This window comes from Narcine bancroftii, unplaced genomic scaffold (genome assembly GCF_036971445.1).
Source record: "Narcine bancroftii isolate sNarBan1 unplaced genomic scaffold, sNarBan1.hap1 Scaffold_240, whole genome shotgun sequence".
In the NCBI taxonomy this organism is placed as follows: Eukaryota; Metazoa; Chordata; class Chondrichthyes; order Torpediniformes; family Narcinidae; genus Narcine; species Narcine bancroftii.
This window is the reverse complement of record NW_027211975.1, coordinates 134,142-160,835: the sequence shown is the minus strand read 5'-3', so window position 1 is coordinate 160,835 and position 26,694 is coordinate 134,142. Positions and strand designations below refer to the sequence as shown.

The 26,694-nt window shown below is 42.0% G+C and overlaps 1 protein-coding gene across 2 annotated transcripts in view; it reads right to left on the bottom strand.

Annotated features, from left to right (window-relative positions):
- Positions 1-26,694, bottom strand: part of LOC138750716 (beta-1,4 N-acetylgalactosaminyltransferase 1-like) — a 78,818-nt gene that overhangs the window by 9,204 nt on the left and 42,920 nt on the right. For both annotated transcript variants that reach the window (XM_069912811.1, XM_069912812.1), the window contains exons 6-8: positions 20,395-20,575; positions 18,697-18,789; positions 17,401-17,588 (exon numbers count right to left, since the gene is read on the bottom strand). In XM_069912811.1, the coding sequence (XP_069768912.1) occupies positions 17,401-17,588; positions 18,697-18,789; positions 20,395-20,575 (462 nt within the window). The remainder of the gene's footprint in view (positions 1-17,400; positions 17,589-18,696; positions 18,790-20,394; positions 20,576-26,694) is intronic.

Sequence of the window (26,694 nt, the reverse complement as noted above, 5' to 3'; positions counted from 1 at the left end):
CTTATGCCTCCGTGATGTCTACCCTAAATGGCTGTGCTTTTACACAGGTGCTTCCGAGATAACACCTATTGTTATCTCAGAACCATCATAATCCTTTCATCTCTTAGCTTCAACTGCAATCAGCAGCCATTCCATCTTTCAAACTGGCTTCTGTGGTCAATGGTGAATAATGCAAAGAACTACATGTGTCTGTTGAAATGCTAATGGTCTTTGCTTCCCTGAACACCCAAACTAAGTTATTAAGCCATATCCAGATGAAATATATTTTAACATTAAACTAAAGATTAATATTAACACAGATCCATTGCACTAAGCAGAATAATATTTTGGCACAGACTAGATGGGGTCTGTTTCTTTGCTGTAGTGTTCTATGGTTTGATCATACTAAAATTATCATTACTCTAAGCCAAATGTAGCCAATTAACACAGAGAAAAATCTCTGAGAATTGTTGGAGATCAGAAATTTGCCCCCTTGCACTTGTTTAAAACATCTAGTGATGACTAAAAGCAAAACCATTCACTGCACGTTCATAGCTTGGTATTGGAGAGAGTGGAGAACTCCAAGTTCCTCAGAGTCCACTTATGGAATGACCTATCCTAGACACACATGTCTTAACATGACAGGAAGGTGTAACAGCATCTGGAGTTCCTGTGAAGACAGAAGCGGGCAAGGCTACCTGCCACCACGCTGGCTACTTTCTACAGGAACTCTATGGAGAGCATCCTGGCCGATTGCATCACTGCATGGTACAGTTGCTGTTGAGCAATGGTCTTGAAACTTTTTCTTTCCACTCACATACCGCTTTAAGTAATCCCAATGCCAGAGGTGCTCTGTGATTAATAAATGATTACTTAAAATGGAATGTGAGTAGGAAGGGAAGGCTGAGAATCACTGCTCCAGACCCAAATGTTACTGAAATCTTTTGCTTGAGAAAAATTGTTATTGGCCTATTTTCTTTGGAGTTCTGAAACTGTGCACATAACGAGTCAATTAGGTACAATTAAAACAGTGTAAGAGCTTTGAATCAGAAGTCAATCCAAAGGATCATAAGAGCAGCCAAGAGGATCACTGTGTTCTTCCTTTATTACCCACCTCCCCCATCCCCCATTGATGGGATTTACCAGGATTGTTGTTTAAAGAGGACGCGCAAAATTGTTGAGGACCTGCACACAGAAACTTCCAGCTATTCCTGTCGGGAAAGAGATAAAGGAGTATCAGAACCAGAACCACCAGGTTGAGAAAGAGCTTCTTCCCACGAGCAGTTTGGCAGCTGAACGGCTGCTAAAAACAACTCTCTGTGCCTCTACTAGTTATTAAGAATATTTATTTTAATATCTGTACATATGTAGCGTGCATATGTATTGTTTATCTAATTGTGTGTTCTGTCTGTACGTGTATTTTGCACTGTTCTGCACTGAGGACTGGAGAACACTATTTTGTTGAGAGTGTATTGGGATAATCGAAAGATAATGAACTTGAACTGCAGAACCTTGGAGCCTTGAATCAACACAGCTGAACACCGATCTCATGAGTGTGTTGACATTACCACACAATGCTAATCACACAGGCACCCACATTACATTCAAATCATACCCTTTCACACAGTAAAATTCCACAAACGGTTTGGCAAGATCTGACATGGAATTGAATCAAGAGATATTAGGGCTGTTGTCAAAGGTGTGGAACAGTGAGTACTGTTAACTTTAGGCATTTTTGATTGCAAAGTACTGCTGGGAGAAACTCCCTGTCCAAAAGAATAATCAGAATCATCTGTAGATCAGAGGAGTCAACCTTACAGGATGGTGACCATGGTGGCGGATCAGCGAGGGGCTCAGCGGCTGAGGGGACCACACAGGCTGTGTGTGAATTGCGACCCACATGGGTAGCGAGGTCCTGGAGACTGGCTCATGGGAATCAGAGCTGGGATTTGCGAGAGTGCTGAGGGCAAGAAGGACTCCCGAAGGGCCTTGGGCACTGAGGCTTCATGATCGTGTCGGACATTTGGATCTGGGGCTCAGGTTGCCGATGGATTGAACAGGAGTCTGTGCGACTGCAGAAGCTGCAGGAAAGTTGGAGGAGAATCCATGGATTCTCACTGCTTTGTAAAATGGGGTTAACCGAGCAATTTCCCCAGTTATTGCCCCACTCACAAGGCCGCTTGAAAGGGTCCCGCAGTCAGTGTCATCCAAAATCAACCTTGCCCCTGCCCTACCTCGGAGGTAGTCAGGAAACCCAGTTAAACTTACCCAGGACATGTTGACCAGTGGCTTGAACAGAAAATTGGCCAACCCGGTTACTTATGCGCTGACATCACAGGGAAACCCCGATAGAAGCGTCTGAGGTGACATGGGGGGGGGGTGAAGAGAAGGGTCGCTGCCAGGGCCCTGGGTGGAGGTGGGGTGGGGGGTAAAAAATCGCTGCCGCGAGTGGAAAAGACAAGACCCACAATGGGGGGAGTGAGATCAATGTCGCGGGGGGTGGGGGGGGTGCGACAATCTTCAGGAGACGGGTTGATGCTGTGGGGAAGAGAGGAGAGGGGTTGGCTGCCGCAGGGGCAGCGGGGTCAGCTGCCGTGGGTTGGGGGGAGCACGATTGACGGTGGGAGACTGACAGCTGGTGGGGGGGACGGGGGAGACTAGTTTGTGTGACGCATCACTTACCACATCATCGCCAAGTTGGTGATTTACTTGGGCTATTCCTCCTTCAGCTTAAAAGATGCTGGAGGCACCTTTGCCCCACTAATTGCACTTGGGTCCCAGGAGGGCTACCAGGGTGCTGCAGCTTAAAAGCACCTGGTGATTCTGAAGGGACTCTCTTTTCCACAATTGGTGCCAGGGGTGGGAGCATTCATGGGCATGGCCTCTCCTTGCGAGGTGCAGTGCCCCCATACGCTCGCACAGCATGACCCTCCCCAGCAAGGTGCTGTGCCTTCTTACACTTGCAGCCATCGCTGTCAGACCTGACCCTCCCCATGTGTCAAGCATCTGTAGCGTCCAGCTTGACGCAAGCTAGTGACTCTCCGTGCAATAACAGCAGCACTTTTGGCTTTATGTCAGAAGGTCGGAGGTTTACATCTGCTCGACAGGTAGGCCACCACCACCCTCCCCATCAATCCCCGACTGCTAAGCGAGTTTAGGACTGCTGGATTATGCAGCAAGTAGGCCACCGCCAGCAACTCCCCCCACCGTGGCGCCGACCCTGCTCTTTTGCTTCTCTTTCTATCCTTCTGTAAGGGGCGCCAGGCAACACTAATGTCGACTTTGTCCACCTTACAGCAGTTTCGTGTAATATTACATGTTCAATACCATTACATGACAATAAAGGAACCTTGAAGTTAGTGGATGATACAGTGGTAGTTGGCTTGATCGGTATCAATGATGATTCGGCTGACGGAGAGGAGGTTGAAAGCTGTGTACAGTGGTGCAAGTGCAACGACCTGAGTCGCAACGTCGACGTGACAAAGGACATGACTGTGAGCTTCAGGACTATGAAGGACTCCTCCCCACTACATATCAATGGCTCCATCGTAGACAGAATGGGGAGCACAAAGTTCCTTGGCGTTCATTTAAAGGACGACCTATCCTGGACCCTCATTAGTCAGGAAGAGGCAGCAGCGCTTACACTTCCTAAGGAGGTTGAGGAGGGCAAGGCGACCAGCTACTATCCTAACAACATTCTACAGGAGCACAATAAAGTGTCCTGGCTGTCTCCATCGTAGTGTGGTACGGTATCTGCAAACCATCAGATTGGAGGTCAGTACGGAGGCTGATTAAAACTGCTGAGAAGATCACTGCGGTCTCCTTTCCCTCTGTTAACAATATCTACAGGGAGCTGTGCTCAAAGAGGGGTCAAAGAATCATTGAGGACCCTTACCATCCAGCCTGCGGTATCTTAAAGACACTACCTTCAAGGAAGAAGTACAGGAGCCAGGCCTGTCTGGCTGGAAAGAGCTTCTTCCCACAGGTGGTAAGACTGCTGAACAACCCAAGAAACCTTTGAATTACTTTTATCTATATTTATTTTGGATTGCTCCGTATATGTGTCATTTGATGATGCCGGGATTGAAAATTTATCATATGAGGAGTCACGTGATGGAGTAGTGGCCGGACGGTGAACTCCAGCCCTCTCCAGAAAAGTCGGGAAAAACAAGAGAAAATACAAAGGCAAAGAAATACAAGTTAAAGAAAAGTGAGTATAAAGGTGGAAAGAAGATGGAGACAAAAGGAGAAAAATCAAAATCAACGGAAAGAAGAGAGGAAGAGAAGACAACGGAGGAAAAAGGTGAAGGCCTTACCTGTCCGAAGAGGCCCGCTGTGGAGAGAGGAGCCCACTACCTCAGGTCGGTGGAAAAAGAACTACATCAATGGCTCACAGAGCCGAGTAAAAGTGCGCAACCGCGCATGAAAAAAAACACACCGACGGGAGGGGGGACCAGCTGGGCAGTCGATCTCCACAGCCGGCAACGACAGCTGCAGAACACCTGCAGCAAGAAGAGACCACAGAAGATAATGGAAACAAGAAAGAAGAGGAGGAAAGGGCATCAAAGAAGCAACAGATGGCCAACCCAGAGAAAGAAGAAGAGGAAGAATACAGTGAAATAGATAAAGGGAAAGGCAAGGTAAAGGATATACTTGCTCTTGTTAGAGGATACATGGAGTCATTTAAAGAATGGCAAACACAGGAATTCAATGATTTAAGAAGAAGAATAAACAACACAGAAAAGAAAATAAATAAAATGGATATGACCTTAACAGAAATGGGGAAAAAAATGGACAAGATGGAAGAACGGGCAATAGCAGCAGAAATGGAGGTAGAAGACTTAAAAAAGAAATTGGAGGAATCTAATAAAAAAACCAAAGAGACACAAGAATTACTAGCCCAAAAAATAGATATAATGGAAAATTATAACAGAAGAAATAACATAAAGATAGTGGGCCTTAAGGAAGATGAAGAAGGCAAGAATATGAGGGAGTTTATAAAAGAATGGATCCCTAAGGCCCTAGGATGTCCAGAACTACAGCAAGAAATGGAAATAGAAAGGGCACATAGAGCATTGGCCCCTAAACCACAACCACAACAAAAACCAAGATCTATTGTAGTAAAATTCCTAAGATATACTACAAGAGAAAAGGTACTGGAGAAGACAATGAAAAAAGTAAGAGAGGGCCACAAACCACTGGAGTATAAAGGGCAAAAAATCTTCATTTATCCAGATATAAGCTTTGAACTCCTAAAGAAGAGAAAAGAGTTCAATACAGCAAAAGCGATTTTATGGAAGAAAGGATATAAATTTACACTGAAGCATCCTGCGGTATTGAAAATATTTATTCCAGGACAACAAAACAGACTGTTCTCGGATCCAGAAGAAGCACGAAAATTTGCAGAACAATTACAAAAATAGACTGAGGGATGAAGACGGGTAATGAGAGTAAAAATGATCACGATTGATATGTATGTGGGTAAAGACAAAAATAGACTGAGGGATGAAGACGGGTAATGAGGGTAAAAATGACCACGATTGATATGTATGCGGGTAAAGAGGTATAAGAGTGAATAGAGACAATGGGCATACGTGAAAGTATCTGTAATTAGAGGAAAACATAGATAGTATAGACAAGAATTAATAAGGGAAGGTAATGGAATAGAGAGAATAAGGAGGGAATTAAAAGAGTGACCTTTGTGACATATGAAAAGTGAAATCTTTTCTGGGGGGGGGCTGGGTGGGGGAAAAGAGCGGTCACTGCAAAATCAGTTGACGCTTGCGAGTGGATTCGCAAATCCAAATGGAGAGGGGAGATGTGGTTGTCCGACAAGGGATAAAGGACAACTCAGGAGGGGAAGGGGAGATTGGGGATAAAGAAGATAGAAATAGGAGAATAAGGAAAATGTTGGATGTTGTAGGAATGTTGTCTGGTAAAGAGTTGAAAATAAGAAAACAGAAATGGAAAAGGAGGAAAGGTAATGATGGAAAAACGGAAAGAGAAGATAAACAAAATATAAAATGGCTACGCTGAACTATATGACTTTAAATATTAATGGAATACATAACCAAATTAAAAGGAAGAAACTACTAAATTTACTGAAAAAGGAAAAAATAGATATAGCATTTGTCCAAGAAACACACTTAACTGAATTGGAGCACAAGAAATTAAAGAGAGATTGGGTAGGACATGTAACAGCAGCATCGTATAATTCAAAAGCAAGAGGAGTGGCTATATTAATTAGCAAAAATGTGCCATTTAAAATAAAGAGGAAATAATAGATCCAGCAGGGAGATATGTTATGATAAAATGTCAGATATATTCGGAGCTTTGGAATCTACTTAATATATATTCACCTAACGAAGAAGATCAAAAGTTTATGCAAGATATCTTTTTGAAGGTAGCTAATACGCAAGGGAACATACTAATAGGAGGGGATTTCAATCTGAATTTGGATCCAAATATGGATAAAACGGGGAAAAAAATTAACAGGAAGAACAAAGTAACCAAATTTATAATTAAATCAATGCAAGAAATGAAACTTGTGGACATATGGAGGAAACAAAACCCAAAAGAAAAGGAATACTCATACTACTCGACTAGACATAAAACATACTCAAGAATAGACCTATTTTTGTTATCAGCTAGTATGCAGGATAGAGTAAGAAAAACAGAATATAAAGCGAGAATGCTATCGGACCATTCACCCTTAATACTGACAGTAAAGCTAGAGGACATCCCTCCAAGAATGTATAGATGGAGATTAAACCCCATGCTACTTAAAAGACAGGATTTTAGAGAATTTATTGAAAAACAATTAAAAATGTACTTTGAAGTAAATACGGAATCAGTGGAAGATAAGTTTATACTATGGGACGCAATTAAAGCATTCATTAGAGGACAAATAATAAGTTATGCAACCAAGATGAAGAAGGACTATAATCAGGAAACAGAGCAGTTGGAAAGGGAAATAATAAACATAGAAAAAAAATTAGCAATAAAGGAAGATACAACCAAAAGAAGAGAATTGGCGGATAAAAAAATAAAATATGAAACATTACAAACATATAAGGTGGAGAAGAATATAATGAAGACAAAACAGAAATATTATGAACTAGGTGAAAAAACACACAAAATCTTAGCATGGCAGCTTAAGACAGAGCAAACTAAGAAAATGGTATTGGCAACAAGGAAAAAAGACAAACAAATTACATATAATCCAAAAGAAATTAAGGAAAACTTCAGAGAATTCTATGAACAATTATACCGAACTGAAAACGAAGGGAAAGAAGGGAAAATAGATGAATTTTTGACTAAAATTGAACTACCAAAACTACAAATAGAGGAACAAAATAAATTAACAGAACCATTTGGAACAGTAGAAATACAAGAGATAATAAAAAATTTACCAAATAATAAGACACCAGGAGAGGATGGACTCCCAATAGAATTCTACAAAACATTTAAAGATCTAATAATACCGCCCCTCCTGGATGTAATCAACCAGATTGATGAGACACAAAACTTACCAGATTCATGTAAAACAGCAATAATTACAGTGATACTAAAACAAGGGAAAGATCCACTCTCACCAGCGTCATATAGACCAATATCTCTGCTAAACACAGATTATAAGATAATAGCTAAACTATTAGCAAACAGATTAGCAGAACAGGTACCGAAAATGGTAAATTTAGACCAAACTGGATTTATCAAAAAAAGACGCACAACAGACAATATTTGTAAATTTATTAACTTAATTCATGCAGTAGAAGGAAATAAAGCACCGGCAGTAGCAGTTGCTTTAGACGCAGAGAAGGCCTTCGACAGAGTAGAATGGAATTACTTGTTCAAAGTATTGCAAAAATTCAGTTTACCGGAGAAGTATATTAATTGGATTAAAACATTATATAAGGGACCGTTAGCGAAAGTAACAGTAAATGGACATGTATCAAAGCAATTTAACTTAAGCAGGTCAACGCGGCAGGGATGCCCACTATCACCATTATTGTTTGCGCTAGCTATAGAACCACTAGTAGAATCGATAAGAATAGATAATAATATAAAAGGAATAAAAATAAAAGACAGGGAATATAAAATCAGTCTATTTGCGGATGATGTGATAGTGTACTTAACAGAACCAGAACTATCAATAAAAGAACTATATAAGAAATTGAAGGAATATGGAGAAGTGTCGGGATACAAGATAAACGTAAATAAAAGTGAAGCAATGCCTATGAATAACGCGGATTTCTCAAAATTTAAGGAGGAATCCCCATTCAGATGGCAAATGCAGGCAATAAGATACCTAGGTGTGCAAATAAACAAAAATCTAGGCCAATTATATAAACTCAATTACAATCCACTAATGAAAAAATTACAGGACGATTTAGAGCATTGGAAAGAGCTACCACTAACACTGATAGGAAGGATAAACTGTATTAAAATGAACATTTTTCCAAGGATACTATACTTATTTCAGGCATTGCCAATACAACTGACAGAAAAATTCTTCAAAGAGTTAAAGAAAATAATAAGGAGATTTTTATGGAGAGGGGGGAAACCGAGGATAGCACTAGATAAATTAACAGAATGGTATAAACAAGGAGGCTTACAATTGCCAAACTTCAAAAATTATTATAGAGCCGCACAATTAAGGTACCTATCAGATTTTTATCAAACAAGGGAAAAACCAGACTGGACGAGACTAGAATTAGATAAAATAGGGGAAAAGATACCTGAACATATATTATATAAATGGGACGAAAAATTGGTACAACATAGAACTTCTCCAGTATTACACCATCTCCTCAATATATGGAAGAAGATTCATGTAGAAAGAAATAAAACAAATTATCAAATACCAAAACTAATATTGACGCAAAATAAGCTACTCCCTTTTACAATAGACAACCTTTCCTTTAGAAAATGGGAAAAAAAAGGGATTAAAAGAATAGAAAATTGTTTTTCAGGAAGTAGATTCTTATCCTTTGAACAAATGAGAGATAAGTACAATATAACTGGAGATACAGCGCTGGCATATTACCAACTGAGATCCTACTTGAAAGATAAATTAGGAAGCAATTTGAGTTTACCAGATGGAAGTAACCTTGAATATGTGATTACAGATACAATGTTAATCAAAAGATTTATAACAAATATGTATATCAAACTGCAAGAAAAGGAGAATGAGGAAACAAATGGTAAAACTAAACAAAAATGGGAACAAGATTTAAATATAAAGATAAAAAAGGAAACATGGGAGAAATTATGTTCTGGAACGATGAGAAATACAATAAATACGAGGCTGCGTATGATACAATATAATTGGTTACACAGACTATACATTACACCGCAAAAGTTAAATAAATGGGACCCAACAGTATCTGATAGATGTTTACGATGTAAAAAAGAAAGGGGAACAACAATTCATGCAATCTGGACATGTGAGAGAGTAGAAAAATTTTGGGATGATCTCAATCAGATATTAAATAAAATAACAGAAAACAATATACCAAAGAATCCAGAGATCTTTCTCCTAAGTAACATAAAAAATAAAGAATTTGGAATTGACTTGGAAGATGCACAAAAAAGATTTGTCAAGATAGCCCTAGCCGTAGCAAAAAAATGTATTATGTAAACCTGGAAATTGGAAGATAATTTGAAAATACAACAATGGTATATAGAAATGAATAAATGTATTCCATTAGAAAAAATAACATATAGTTTAAGAAATAATATTGAAATATTCGAACAAGTATGGGAGCCTTACATTAAATACAATAGCGAAAACCTACTGGGAACAAACATTACCTAAGTTGATGGAAGGAGAAGAAAAGAAAAGAATGGACTCAGTAGAATTTCTGGTGTATTTTTGTTGAATGACAACATTGTCTGACTGAATTAATGCAACCTAGATTGTATACCTAAAATGGATGAGAGGGGGGGGTGGGGGGGTGGCTTGGGAGGAGGGAGGGTGGGGGGAGAAAAAGTCACTGTAAATGTGTGAAAAAGAAAAAGTGTATATCATGGCTATTGTGATTTATGGTGTGAAAAATAAAAAATTTTAAAAAAAAAGAAAAGAAAAGATTATCATATGAGGAGCGTTTGAAGGCTCTTGATCTGCAATCTTTGGAATTTAGGAGAATGTGGGGGGGGGGAAATTTCTTTGAAACATTTCAAATCTTGAAAGGCATGGGCAGAGAGGAGGTAGGAAGGGTATATCCTATGGTGAGAAATTATAGGACAAGAGGGCACAATTTCAGGATTGAAGGGATTCCGATTAGAACAGAGGAGTTTCTTCAGCTAGAGGGCTGTACAGGTGCTGGGGAGTCCAGGTCATTGAGTATATTTAAGGCAGAAATTGATAGGTTCTTGATTAGCCAAGGTATCAAAGGTTCTGAGGAGAAGGCTAAGCAGTGGGGCTGAGTGGGAAAATGGATCAGCTCATGATTAAATGGTAGGGCAGACTCGATGGGCTGAATAGCCTATTTCTGCTCCTATATCTTATGGTCTTTCGGTTTGTGTGTAGGGTGTACTGTGTCGTCAAGTCAAGTTTATTGTCATCTGATTGTACAAATAAAGCACGACGAAACAGTGTTCTCTGGTCCTCAGTGCAACACATACAGATAACCAAACAGAGGTAACACACATACAGACAAAGAATACATACACAGGACAAGTATTTAATTTATGCAAATCAATAAATATTGCTTTGTACATATGAGGGTCTTAGATGGTTAGTGTGAGCAGTTCCTTTGGTTGTTCTTACTGCCCATGGGAAGAAGCTGTTCCTCAGCCTGGTGGCGCTGGCTCTGATATTCCTGTATCTCTATCCTGACAGGAGCAGCTGAAATATGCTGCATGCAGGATGGAAGGAGTCCGCAATGATCTTGCGTGCCCTCTTCAGAAAACGATCCTGGTAGATCATGTCGATGGGGGGAGACTCCAGTGATCCTCTCTGCCACTTTTATGGACCTGTGGATTAACGAGAGTGGCAGAGAGGATCACTGGAGTTTCTCTCCCCTACTGGGATCTACTGGGATCGTTGTCTGAAGAGGGTGTTGTCTGTGTGGCTGTGTGCACTATGGTCAGAAGAATCACAGAGTTTCATCAGGCTGTACAATCAGATAGAATCTTATAAAACTACCAAAAAGAAAACAGGCCATTCGGCCATTCAGCCCTTCTAGTCTGTGCCAAAACATCATTCCTCTAGTCCCACTGACCTGCACCCATTCCATAACCCTCCAGACCACTCCCATTCATGTATCTATCCAATCTATTCTTAAGATGTAAGAGTCAACCCACATTTACCATGTCAGATGGCAGCTCATTCCACATCCCCACCACTCTGTGAGTGAAGAAGTTCCCCCTAAACCAGTGGTTCTCAACCTTTTTCTTTCCACTCACATTCCACTTTAAGTATTCCCTATGCCGTAGGTGCTCTGTGATTAGTAAGGGATTGGTTAAGGTGCTATGTGGATGGAAGGAAAAAATTTGAAAACCTCTGTTTTAATCATACCTAATTGAATCGCCATGTGCACCGTTTCATAACTCCAAAGGAAATGGGCCAATGACAGTTTTTCTCAAGCAAAAGATTTCAGTAATAATTGGATCTAGAGCAGTGATTCTCAACCTTCCCTTCCCACTCACATACCACCTTAAGTAATCGCTTACTAACCACAGAGCACCGATGGCATAGGTATGTGAGTGGAAATAAAAAGGTTGAGAACCAATGCCTTAAACCTTCCACCATTCACCCTAAAGCCATGTCGTATTTATCTCTCCTAATCTAAGTTGAAAGAGCCTACTCGCAGTTTCTCGGTCTACTCCCCCCATTATTTTATAAACCTCTATCAAATCTCCCCTCATACTTCTATGCTCCAAGGAATAAAGTCCCAATCTGTTTAATCTTTCCCTGGAATTCAACTCCATATCATCCCAATTCCTGTATTCAAAACTTTGATTTATGAAGGCCAAGATGCCAAAAAGATGAGAATAAATGAACTTAAGTTCAAACCCTCGAGCAATAAAAGTCTCTTGACTTGTTGCATGTGCAAACCAAGCTTTTGCAATTCATGCACCAAGTTAGAGAAATAGTTCCATTCAGTTTGAGGCAAAAGGCAAAGCAACATGGGAAGCTTAACACAGAATCCAGTATCCAGTTCATGGACCTCACTGCCTTCTCTCTTGGATCCTCACCACTCGCGCTGGCAGACATCTGCTCCTCACAGTCTCCACCATTTTCCACAAACTGATTCTGCTTCAATTACCACCCCCTGAAATCCTGTCTGCTTAACCTTAGCCTCAGCCCCCTTCCCTAATCTCCCAACATTGTCAGTTCAGGACTGGCATCTGAGGATAAAGTGCCTTGAGAGGTGCTGTGCATCTGTAATGGAAGATTTAAACCTTGTTTTTTTTACTTTTGCAGCCTTTGCTTCTGTAAGGCTGAGAACCTGCTTGTTTTTAGAATCAGCAGACATAAGCTAAATTCCACCGAAGGGCCAGAGATGCAGTTATCTGAAGAAAGGACATCTGTGTACCAAGAACATTTAATCTTCCTGCTTGTTTTGGTCACAGACTGTCAGAGGCCTAGCCTTGATGCAAAATAAACCATTGTATTCAAAGTTATAAGCTAAAAATTATGTTATTTGATAGAAGCCTAGCATGCTAGCTTGCTCGCTTATCTTTCTTGCTGCGCTGGGAATAGGTGCTTGGGTAAGCATTTTTTGGGTAATATAAGCCATGGTCCCGCTGCTGAAGTTTGAGACTCTCCGAGAGGTGGCAACATCTCTCAGCAAGAAGAAGAACTTCTAGAGTCCAGCCAACGTCCCGGTCGAGGGAGGTGGAGAAGCTGCTACTGGCGCCCTGACAACCTACTACAAGTGTGCAGTCGTTGCCTCGCTTCGGCAGTTGAGACCAGTCCAGGCGTTGATAAGTATAGTTGGGAAGGGCTTGCATATTGTAGTTTGAAATCAGCTTTTGAATTTGTAATAAACATTTGTACAAACTGAACTGCTCTCGGTGTGTGTGTCTATTTTCTTTCGGTAGCTCAAACACTGTGACCAATCTAAAACGAACAAAATGAGAGGTACAAGTTTAACCAAGACAGCATCAAAGGGATGGTGTGGAGATATCAATGTGCTTTACTGACTGCACGAGAGAAGGTTCAGGGATGGAACATAGTGGCTGCATTTCTGATTCCAGGATGGTAACCACAGTGATGGTGGGCCTGCGAGGGTCTCAGCAGCTGAGGGACATGGGCTGCTGGAGGCATTGGAACCAGGTATCAGAGCTGGGGTGTGAGAGAGTGCTGAAGACAAGAAAGGATTTGGGCACTGAAGGTTGATTGTGTCAGAAGTACGCATCTGGAGCTAAGGTCGCCGATGGATCGAACAGGAGCCTGTGCGGCTGCAGAAGCTGTCACAGCACTGGAGGCGAATCTCAGTGGCTCTGGGAGGACTATCTTTTTCTTCTCTTTATCTGACTGTCATGGGTGCCAGATAATGCGAGTAGCAAATCTCTGTCTGCCCTACGGCAGGCAAAAGGCAGTTTTGTGTAATATTACACTTCTGTTTTACTACATAACAATAAATAGTACCTGAACTAAAAAAGAGCAAGTGATGCAAAGTTGGTCCTAACATGCTCATTATCTATGTGACCATACATCCTTGTGTTGTGTCACACCCAGCCAAATGCTGCTTTTTAAAAAAAAATTAGATTTATAGCACAGTAGCAGGCCATTTTGGTCAACGAGTTCATGCTGCTCACTTTACAATCAATTAACCTACTCCACTGGTATGCTTTGAACAGTGGGAGGAAACCGGACATCCTCCCCCCCCACCAACAAAAACCCACTGTAATATTACAAAGCTAATCTTAATTGTTCTTCTTCCTCCAATCACCTTCTATCTGCTCAATTAACTGTAACTGCACGATTAAGTTGAGTAAAGCTTGGAAAGCAGCTACCAAGTTTTTTCATTCTCACAATTTACTCAAATTAATTGTCAAGCACGGAAACGATGTGGAGGCCTAAGTATTTAAACATCGACCCCCCCCCCCCACCCCCCCAGCTCACCGACAGCTGCCAAGGAATGGCAACACTGGTGTACGATTCTCATGAACTACATCGCTGACTATGGGGAGAAGATGTCGAACAAGTACAGAACACTATTAAGCTGAGTGAGTTGCAATGTTTTCGAATACATAGAAGGATGTGAACATTTTGACTCGGCTTTCTCTAAGTCGGGCGGTTTATATGTGGAGTCTCCCAATGAGGTTTTTGCCAGACATTTACTGGCTACCAGGTGGAAGAAGCCAGGAGAATCATTAGATGATTTCTTCAAGGAGTTGAAAAAGTTAAAGAGAAACTGTAATTTTTGAGATAATACTGCGGAGCAATGTGGAAACGAGGCAATGAGTGACGCATTCATCACTGGCATTGCCACATCTGCAATACGCCAGCGTCTCCTAGAAAACAAAACACTGGACTTCCAGACAGCTTATAACCAAGCTACTGCGTTAGACGTAGCTCAATGCAATAATGATGCATACGCTACCCCAGCGGCCCATACAGCTGCAGTAGTGAACCCTGAACTATCACAGGTGCTGCAGGTACGTGAGAAGGATTCTTTAACAGGGCTGCCTGATAACCAGCTGTGGCTGCCTCTTATAATACAAAACAGAAAAGTTTTTTCTATGGTTTCTCTTACCATTCATGAGATAACTGTCCAGCACGCAAGGCTACATGCTATAAATGTACGAAGAAGGGACATTTTGCCTAAGTGTGCAAATCCAAGGCCTCATCAAGCTCAGTGGCAATGGTGGTCAATTCTCAGGTATTGGCTACACTTACTAATATGCCACAAGGACTTGCTCAATCTGCAATCTGTGTGACTGTGAAAGGTAAAAGGTTAAGTGCTCTGTTGGATTCGTGCAGCACTGCTAGTTACATTAGCGATAAAGTCACGTGGGAACTAAAACTAAAGGCTCACCCGTCCAGTAAAGACATTACTAGGGCTCAGAAAATTTTAAACACTAGTTCCCAAGGATATGTTGTTGTTGACCTAACTCTTAGTCTTAATAGCCAGTCATGCGCTGCCACACAACTTGGTGTGTTGAAGGACCCATGTTCTGACTTAATATGAGGCCAGGATTTCCAGCGTCAGCATCTGAGTGTGAAATTTAAATATGGAGGACCCTTGTCTGACCTAACTGGGAATGGTGCTGATCATTACTGTGCACTGACCACAGCAAAAATAGAAGAGCCATCCCTTTTTCCAAACTGATCACCAAGCTGTAAACCAATTAAATGAAATTGATGCTTTAGCAAAGATGATCAAAACTTCACTGCACAGGAAATTTGCCATTTACTTTCAGAAGGCATCATTGAGATGTTTATATCTCCATGACAATCCCAAGTGGTAGTGGTGAAGGATCCTACCCACCAACACAAGAAACGAATGTGTGTGGATTATTCACAGACAATCAATTAATACATGGAATTGGATGCTTACTCCTTGCAAAGAATTGACAAAATGGTAAACAAACTTGCAATATATAGTGTGTTCTCTACCTTTGACCTGAAAAGTGCCTACAACCAAGTGTCACTGAAAGAGTCAGATAAGAATTATACAGTTTTGGAAGCCCATGGACATTTATAACAATTTTGTCGGATTCCATTAAGAGTCAAAAATGGGGTGGCTGCCTTCCAGCGAACTATGGACAAGTCAGTTAGAGATGAAAAACTGCAAGGTGCCTTCCCTTACCTTGATAATATCACTACTGTTGGATGAACACAAGAGGGACATGATCAAAATGTAAAGAAATTCTTCAAGACCATCAGTCAAAGGCACCTAACACTTAATGATTCAGACTGTGGGGACTGTGAATTCCATTCATGTTGGATACTGTGTGGGGAAGGGTCTCATTGAGCCAGATCCTGAGAGACTTACTACAAGAACCCTCTCCATCAAAAAATTTGTGATCCTTAAAAAAGGCCCTTGGGATGTTTGCTTATTTTTCCAAATAGATTCATGGGTTTTCTAACAAGATTCAACTCATGGTAAATACAGAGAAGTTTCCAATGGAGGAAAAGGCCCTGAACACCTTTTATTTACTAAAGAGAAAGTTGGAGGAAGCCACCCTGCATTTGGTGGATGAAAACTTACCCTTTGAAGTAGATTGTGACACATCTGATGTAGCTATTTCTGCTGTCCTTAACCAAGGAGGTCGGCCTGCTGCATTCATGTCAAAGACACTACATGGAAGTGAATTTCACAACCACACTGTAGAGGCAGTGCGCAAATGGAGCCACTACCTGGCATGGTGCCACTTTAGCTTGTTTACTGATCAGACGTCAGTAACCTTTATGTTTGACAGTAAAAAGAGTAGAAAGATGTACAGAAGATGTCAAGAAGCCTTGTGCTTCATGCAGGGTCTGTGCTGAACTAACGCCTCAGTTCTAACACCCATCAGGAGGAAGTCTTATCAAAGCAACAAAACCTATGGAACGGCTTAGTATTGATTTCAAGAGACCCTTGTCTAAAGCTTCACGTAACCCATATCTACTTGCAATGGTTGATGAGGGAGCAGTGGACCAGTGCAGAGCACCAGAAACGAGAGCCTCCCCTATTGAGAAAGAGAAGCTGAGGAGATGTCCCTGCAGGACGGTGACATGGTACCGGACCAGTGAGGGGCTCGGTTGCTGAGGGACCCACGCAGTCTGCCGGTAACTTGCAGTCAGGATACCCACACAGGCTTCAAGCTCCTGGAGACTAGCTCATGGAAACCAGGTATCGGATCCAGGATTTGAACGCTTCCAGGTCATGTCGGAGGTTTGGATTTGGTTCAAGTTGCCTATGATTTGAACAGGAATCTGTGCAGCTACAGAGGCTGCGGGAGCGCTGGAGGTGAATCCACGGATACTTAGTGACTCTGTTGGGACTCTCATTTTTTTCTCTTTCTCTTGTACTGTAAGGGGTGCCGAGTGACACTACTGGCATCACTTTGCCTGCTTTACTGCAAGCAGACGGTAATTTCGTGTAATATTACATGCTACATGATAGTAAATGAATTGTGTATCCCTCAGTCTCTCTGTTCAACAACACTCTACAGGAACCTACCATTTGATATCCAAGTTCTGCCCTGCTATAACCTCTTAAAAGCAACACCTTGCCTTTGTTTTGAGTTGGTCCACCAGCCATTCTTTTGCCAACATCCCCTGTTGACCCAGGTCCCATTGGAACATTCGAGAATGTTCTTTACTGTTCACCAGACCACCGATTTGGATGCCATCTGTAAACTGACATCATATGAAGAACTTTGTGCTCCACATCATGGATGGGGATGGGATGCAACAATGGGCCCAGCATTTTGTTTGGCTCATGATGCATTTAATCAATAGAAACCATACTACACCTTCCCAAAGGGCATGAAGTACTGATCAATATATGGTCCTTCCATCTTTTCTGGGTTGTTGTTGTCATCTGCGATCACAATGGTGACTTTGGGGTAAAACGTCCTGATGCTCGCTATCAACTCCCTCAGCCTGTCGTACCTTAAGAAAGTTTTGGTTACGATTGTCACCAAGGCACTGATGTTATACCCTAAAACACAGAGAACAGTGAGTCACCACCTTTCCTTCAACCTATTTTATTGGACACATCACACTGTTTCCATGAAGGTGCAACAAACACCATTGAATTGTCTGGTACTACTGGATTTCAGAATTTCAGGAAGCAGAGGCCATTCAGTCCCTCAAATCTGTTCAGACATAGCAGCAGAAATAGGCTTTTCAGCCTACTGAGAATGCCCCACCATTTAATCATGAGCTGATCCATTTTCCCACTTAGCTCCACTGCCCCACCTTTTCCCCATAACCTTTGATGCCCTGGCTAATCAAGAACCTATCAATCTCTGCCCTAAATACATGCAATGTATTGCTCCGAAACCCCCTGCGGCAACAAATTCCATAGATTTATCACCCTCTGGCAAAAGAAATTCCTCCGCATCTCTGTTCTAAGTGGACGCCCTTCAATTGTGAAGTTATACCCTCTTGTCCTAGATTCTCCCACTATGCGAAATAACCTTTCTACATCTACTCTGCCCGTGCCTTTCAATATTCAAAATGTTTCAATGAGGTCTTCCCCTCCTCATTCTCCTAAATTCCAACAAATACAGGGCAAGAGTGGCCGAACGGTCCTAATATGATAACCCTTTCATTCCCTCAATCATCCTAGTGAACCTCCTCTGAACCCTCTCCAATGTTAGCATATCCTTTCTTAAAAGAGGAGCCTAAAACTGCTCACAATGCTCTAAGTGAGGTCTCACCAATGCCTCATAAAGCCTCAGCATCCCTGCTCTTGAAATGAATGCCAGCATTGGATTTGCCTTCTTTACCACCAACTCAACCTGCGTGTTTCCCTTCAGGTTATCCTGCACAATGACTCCCAGGACCCTTTGCATCCCGGTATTTTCAGTTGTCTCCCCATTTAAAAATAGTCTGCCTGTTTATTTCTTCCACCAGAGTGCATAACCATACACTTTCTGACATTTTCCACTTCTCTCTCGTAAACAGTCTGTCCTTTAGGAGCCTCCATGTTTCCTCAACACCCCTGGCTCCTCCATTTACTTTCATATCAACTGCAAACTTGGCCACAGTGTGCCTGTGGCCGGATGGGAGACCTCAATTGATCCTGGATTAATAGGACTGACCTGGCTGGTCTTCTGAGATGTATAGTTTTGGGATGGTGGCATGTTGAATCTTGATGACAAAGAAAGCCTGGTGTCCATCTGTCTCGAACTTCACTGGAAGATGCAAAATATACACACTGAGACGGGTGGAAATGAACTGGGGCTGCCCCAGAGCCAACCGGACAGATTCTCGCAGCCTGCAGGATGAGACCATATATGTAGAGGCGACCATGGCTCTCAGCCTTGTTACTTTACCCATGAAGCCCTCACATTTGATCCTTCATGCTGGAACGGGAAGTGTGACTGAGGTTTCCATGGGACCGGCTGTCTCCAGATCCAGCTGCAGGACAGGACTTACCTCGAGCGAGCGATGAGCTACAGGTGGGGACTCAGTGTCATCATCCATGGGAGAGAAATGGTCAGTCAACATTTGGCATCAGTGACCCTTTATCTGCTGGAGGGATGCATCAGGACATAGAGCATTGTGGGTAGAAATGGCCAGTGACCATTTCATGGTTTGGGATCTTTTATCAAAATTAAAGTAAAATGGGTGATGTATTGGGAAGGGTTGTGGCTGTCACGTGACAACACTGGCCACTACCTAGTTGGAAGATACACCAGCTGCCAATCAAGGTTTGATTCTGCCCCACCCATTAGTACACACTTTGCTGTTGTCCCCATCTAAATGGCCTGGACTGGACTCTACAGCCTGCCTGTACTTGGCCTTGGGCCATTGGCTGCTGTAATTTGATTAATCCTCCTGGCACAGAGTCAATTTATCCTGCTAATGACCTGGGCTGGACCCTCCAGCACTATAAAGATGCCAAGTTCATCAGAATCCACTTAACGTAGCCTCTCCTGGACATACACATCTCTTCACTTGTCAGGAAGGTGCAACAGCGACTGTACTTCCTGAGAAGCCTGAGGTGGGCAAGGCTACTGGCCACCATTCTGTCAACATTTCTGCAGGAGCTCTTTTGAGAGCGCCCTGGCCGGCTGCATCACAGTGAAGGTATGGTTACTGTAGGTTGGAGATCAATCCATAGGGCCATAAGAGTGACAGAGAGGATCACTGGGGACTCCCACCACCTTCCCCCACCCCCCCCATCGATGGGTTTTACTGGGATCATTGTTTGAAGAGGGGACACAAAATCAGGGAGGACCCCCTACCACCCTGCACACAGCAGCTTTCAGCTGCTTCCTGTAGGGAAAGAGGTACAGGACTATCAAAGCAAGAATCACCACACTGAAAAACAGCTTCTTCCCTCCGGCAGTGAAACTGAATGATTGAGTGAACTGATCATATAAACCCTCTGTAATTATTATTTATTTAACAATAATAATTATTAATTTTAATATTAAATTTTACGAACTGTACATATGTATCATTTGTCTGGATGGACGTTATGAATATATGTGTGATCGCAGGGTTCTACACTGAGGACCGGAGAACACTGTTGTATCAGGTTGTGCTGGTATAAGCAGATGATAATAAACTTGAACTTTTAAACCACATCTCATCCTTTGCACCTGGTTCAGAACAAATTGGATTGCCTCTGCTGACTCAGGCTACAACCTTGATGCAGGTTACAGCGAAATCAGGCAAGATTAGAACGTTAATGAGAGTGGCCATGGTCTTACCTTCTCTCTTCCTGTGCACAATGTAATTCATGACTTTGTCCCCCCCTTTCTAGCTGACTTCTCACTGAGGCCACTCACCTGTGTCTGCAGTGTTGGGGTTGAAGACTGTGTTGGTGTAGGTGACAAACTGGAGCTGGCGGTTCAGGTTGTCCACTTGAGAGCTCGAGAGAGACAGATGCATCTGCCCCACGCCTTCGATGGTCACTTGATCCACCTCGGCGGCCACGTCAAATGTCCCCAAGGTGGCTGTGAGGTTTACCTATACAAGACAAAAGGCTGAGTGAGTCATATCAGGTCTTCCAACATCCTCCCCATTTCTAAACTCCAATCTGTTTACAATAAAAGACAAACGTGCCTTTTGACTTCTTAACCACTTCTGCACCTGTTGTGGATCACTCTGAGATAGAGAATATACAGGTTGATAGCATTAACCTACAGGCTCAAAGATAGTTTCTTTCCTGCTGTCATCAGGCTCTTAAATGGATCTTTCTTTTGCTTTGTTGACCTGTACTTATCTCTAGACCCTGTACTTTGACAGTAACACCGTACCCTGCACTCTGTGTCTCACTGTATTACTGCACCCTGCACTCTGTGACTCACTGTAACACCACACCCTGCACTCTGACTCACTGTATCACTGAACCCTGCACTCTGTGACTCACTGTCTTGTGAGTGGGGCGCTAACCAGGCAAATTGCATGGTTAACCCCATTTTTCAAGGTAGCGTTAAAACACCTACTGTAACTATGCACTCTGAACTCTGTGCCTTCTTTCCTAAATGAGAAGCCCACAACTGCTCACAATACTCCAAATGAGGTCTCACGAGTGTGCCTTGTGAAGAATCAACATCACATCCCTGTTGTTCTATTTCTCTTGAAATGAATGCCAACATTATATTTGGTTTCTTCACCACCGACTCAACCTGCAAGTTTTCACGAGGACTCTCAGGTCCATTTGTACCTGGTAAATTTCAATTTTCTCCATTTATATCTTTTACTAAAGTGCATGACCAAATACATTCTGATATAATATTTTTATTTGCTACTTCTCTGTCCATTCTTCTCATCTGTCTAATCAGTGGTTCTTAATCTTTTTCTTTCCACCCACATACTATTTTTAGTACACCCTATGCAGAGATTGGTTAAGATGGTATGTGGGTGGAAAGAAAAAGGTTGAAAACCACTGTTTTAATCGTACCTAATTGGATCAATATGTGCACGGTTTCATAACTCCAAAGGAAATGGGCCAATGACAATTTTTCAAGCAAAATATTTCAGTAACAATTGGGTATAGAGCAGTTAATCTCTTCCTTCTCACATACCACTTTAAGCAATCCCTTACTATTCACAGGGCACCGATGACATAGGGATTACTTAAACTGGTATGTGAGTGGAAAGAAAAAGGTTGAGAACCACTGGTCTAAGTCCTTCTGCAGCCTCCCAGTTTCCTCAACTCTACTGTCTCCTCCAATTACCTTTGTATCATCTGCCCTTGACCTGCCTCATTGCCCAATAGGATGTCCTCTCGAGCAAGCCATCTGCATGTTGCATGACTTTGCAGAACTTAAAGACGAAGACTTTGAGATTTGCTCCAAGAGTTTATTGACACAATACTGCAGAGAGCCTGCAGTCATGTAAACCTGTTTTTCTCAACTGGGGCCACATAACCCCCTCCTGGAGGCCAGATCACATTTAAGGGGTGGCCATGGACTGAAATTATAAAATATTTTTATGTGCTTTGTGTTATCAGTAGAAGTATGGGGAAAAAAAACAAATAAACTTAACAGCTTCACAAGGAAGGGGGGGTCCTTAAACTTTGAGCAGAGTCTTAAGGGGGCCATAGCCAAAAACAAGTTTGAGAATGGCTAGTCTAAATCGCCATCAGAACTAAATTTCAGTGGTTACAAATTCATATTCATACAGAAAAAAAAGACAAGCTGACCTGGTTGATATTAAATTCCTCGTTAAGTGTCTGATGAATCTTTCCATGGGAAGTGTCTGATGAATTTTTCAATTGGTTAACTCATTCAGTTTTTGACCACATTAAAAAGATTACACCAGTAAACTTGTTTTGACAAGAACACTATCATCAAATTCACTGACAAAATCTTGGTAGAGGGTTGTATAAAAAGGGGTGATCAGACTGTTAAGAGGAAGAAGGAAGCAGAGATTAGATTTAGGAAGCAGAAAACAGGAAGACCTTTTGAGAATTTTATGGCAGTCAAGAAGGAATAAGAAAGGACTTAGTGGAGTTTGAAGGGGACATGAGAAGGCCTTGGCAAGTAGGATTATGGAGAACCCCAAGTTTTTCTATGCATATGTGAAGAACATATGTAGATGGAGAATGAAAGTGGGGCCACTTAGGATAAAGGAGGTAGCATGTGCCTGGAGGTGGAGGTGGTTGAAGATGTCTCAGATTTCACCAGAGAAAAGGACCTTAATCAGTGTGAGGTTGGAACAGATCAGACTTGTGTACTGGACAATGTTGAGATGAGGAAGAGGAAGAGTTGGATCTTCTTAAAAACATAAAAATTGATGTCCCCGTGGACATATGCAATATACCCCAGGTTGCTGTGGGAAAGGAGGAAAGAGATAGTTGGGCCTTTCGCTATGATCTTTGAGTCTGTCTTGGTCACAGAGAAGGTGCCAGAGGACTGGAGAAGGCAAATGTGGTCCCCTTGTTTAAAAAAGGTAATAGGGAGAATCCTGGGAATTATAGACTGATGAGTCTTATGTCAGTGATGTGTAAACTAATGAAGAGGATTCTTAAGGATAGGATCTATGAGCATTTGGAGAAGTACAGTCTTCTCAAGGATCGTCAGCATGCCTTAGTGAAGAGAAGGCTGTGCCTGATAAGCCTAATTGAGTTTTTGAGGAGGCAACAAAAGAAATTGATGATGGTAGGGTGTAGATGTTGTCAATATGGTTTTCAGTAAGTCATTTGACAAGGTCCCCCATGAAAGACTCATTCAGTAAGTCATGAGGGATGGAATCCATGGAATCTTGGCTGTGTGGATTAAAAATTGGCTTGCAGGTAGAAAACAGAGAGAAGTGCTAGACAGAAAGTATTCCGCTTGGAGGACAGTGACTAGTGGAGTTTTGTAGGGCTATGTTCTGGGACCCCTGCTCTTTGTGATATTTATAAATGGCCTAGATGAAGAAGTGGAAGGATGGGTCAGTAAGTTTGTGGATGAATCAAAGGTTGGAGGAGTGGTAAATAGTGCTGAAGGTTGTCTTAGATTACAAAATGATATAGACAGGATGCAGAGTTTGGTGGAAAAGAGGGAGATGGAGTTCATTCCAGATAAGTATGAAGTGATGCATTTTGGATGGTCAAACCAGAAGATTGAGTACAGGGTTAACAGTCAGATACCTAACAGTGTGGAGGAACAGAGGGAACCTTGGGTTCCATATCTATACATCCCTCAAGGTTGTCGTGCAGGTTGATAGGATAGAAAGAAGACCCATAGGATGCTGGGCTTCATTTATAGTGGGATTGAGTTCAAGAGTCATGTTGCAATTCTACAAATCTCAGGTGAGACCACACTTAGAATATTGTGTTCAATTCTGGTCACCTCATTGTGGGAAAGATGTGGAAGCTATGGAGAAGGTGCAGAGGAGATTTACCAGGATGTTGCCTGGATTGGATAATAAGTCTTATAAGGCAATGTTAGCAGAGCTGGGACTTTTCTCTGGAGTGAAAAAGGAAGAGAAGAGACTGAATAGAAGTCTACAAGATTCTGAAGGGAGAGTTAAGGAGGAGAGCCAGCTCCTTTACCCAGATGGGAATAGCAAACACCAGGGGACATCTGTAGAAAGTGAATGGAGAAAAGTTTAGGATTGACAATCAGGGTAAGTTTTTACAGAGAGATTTGAATGCTTGAAATATCTTGCCAGGGATGAAGGTGGAGGCTGATACATTAAAGGGATTTAAGAGACTCTCAGTCAGGGACAAGGATGAAAGAAAATTAGATGGTTACGAGGGAGGAAGGGTTTAGATTCTTTTTGATTGGAATATATAGGATGGCACAACATTGAGGGCTGAAGTGCCTGTACTGTGCTGAAATGTTTTTTGTTCTACATTATATGCTTATATAATTGGTATAAGATCACAGTTACATGGACTTCTTCCATGCCCTGAATACATCTGCATTATCCATTAGGCTTCAGCACTAAGCCACATTCAGACTGTGCAGGTACCAGATGGTTGGGTACCTATTGCACTGGGTGAAACCATAAATGACGGTGGCAGATGGGAATGGAACAGGCAGTGCAACGTTTTTCAGATGCCTTTGAGTAAAAGTGCTTTGCATCATTCCTGCTTTTTTGCTGGACCAGTTGAACATTTTACAAACCTGTCGTTAGCAAGAGTTTCATTCAGATCAAATTATTTCACTTCAATTTTTTATTTATTTAAACATACAGCATGGTATCAGGCTATTCTGGCCAGCGAGCCCATGCCGCTCAAATAACCCAACTAACGCACAACCCTGTATGTTTAGGGAGGGTGGGATGAAATTGGAGTACCCAGAAAAACCCACGTAGACATGGGGAGAACAGGGGAGAACAGACAAACTCCTGACAGACAGTGCTAGATTCGAACCCAGGTCGCTGGCACTGTTAAAGCGTTACACTAACCATGTGTAACAGCTATCTCTGGCTGAGATTTAAGCTTTGAATTGTCTGCCCTTGATTTGAATGAAACAATGGAAGCTAAACAGCAGCTGGTGTTGGACACACAAGGAAGAATTTGGCTTGTGTAGCAGAGTGAAACATCAGGCACCAGTGGGCACCCAGCCATACATGGAGATACATGGGTGATAAACTTGATCACATTTGGTTTAAAGGAGCATCTTACAGGAAAGGGGAACAGGGCAAATTAAATACAATATTGGAAAGTATATGGTCATGCACTTTGGCAGAAGGAATAAAAAGGAGACATTTGGATGGGGAGAAAATTCAAAATTCAGAGGTGGAAAGGAACTTGGGAGTCCTCATGCAGGATACCCTTAAGGTAACCTCCAGGTTGAGTCGGTGTTGACATTCATATCTAGAGGAATAGAATATAAGAGCTGTGATGTTGAGGCTTTATAAGGCACTGGTGAGGCCTCACTTAGGGTACCGTATACTGTTTTGGGCTTCAGAATTTGGGATCCTGAAAGGATGTGCTGGCATTGGAGAGGGTTCAGAGAAGATTCACAAAATCGATTCTTGGAATAAAAGGATTAGCATATGTGGAATGTTTGATGGCTCTTGAACTGTACTCCTTGGAGTTCAGAAGAATGCCGGGGGTGGGGGGGGGGGGGCGGGGGGGGAACCTCATAGAAGTATTTCAAATGTTGAAAGGCCTGGACAGAATAGAGGTTGAAAGGCTGTTTCCCATGGTAGGGGAGACCAGGTCAAGAAGGTACAACTTCAGGATTGAAAGGCACCCATTTAAAAAGAGATGCAAAGGAATTTCTTTAACCAATGATTGGTGAACCTCTGGCATTTGCTACCATGGGTGGCTGTGGAGCCCAGAACGTTGGTTGTTTTAGGGCAAAAATTGATAGATATCTGAATAGTCAAGGTATCCAAGGTTTTGAGGACAATGCAGGGGAATGGGGCTGAGTGGGTGGGTGAGGGCAGGTAGAGAGAAGGAGTGGAATTTCATTGTTAAAGTCTGTAGTTAGAGGATTTTGGCATGGTGGGGAAATGAAGGGTGAATGGGAAAGGCTAGGTTGTGGAGCCAGATCACCCATGATCTTATTGAATGGCAGAGCAGGCTCGATGGGCCAGATGGTTGGTTGGTTCCTTTTCTTGCATTGGGCAGCTGAAGGGGTAGCCTCCAATGGTGGAAGATCTCATCTATCTCATCTTTCTATCTTTGGAGATGTTGCATGTTTTTAAGATTGGCTGTGGAGGCGAGACGAGATGGGGTGGAAATGGGAGTAAAGTATTTTTTAAATTATATTATGGGGGTGCATATTTGAATTACGTAACGTTTAATGCAAACGGGCTCAAATTAAAAAGGAAGAGAGTTTTAGCTAATATAAAAAGTTGAAAGTAGATATTGCTTTTTTGTAGGAGACTCATTTGACTGAGAAGGAGCATCAAAAGTTGAAGAGAAAGGGTTGGTCAAGTTATAACTTCGTCTCTAAATTCTAAAACAAGAGGAGTGGCTATTTTAATAAATAAAAAGTTAACATTTAAATTAAAATCAATGGTTATTGGCCCTGTGGGAAGATTTGTTTTGGTGAATTGTCAAATTCATTCAGAATCTTGGACTTTTATGAATGTTTATGCACCTAATACGGATGATGAGAAATTATCCAAAATGCTTTTTTAAATTTGGTAGAAACAAATGAAAACATAATAATTAGAGGAGATTTTAATTGTTG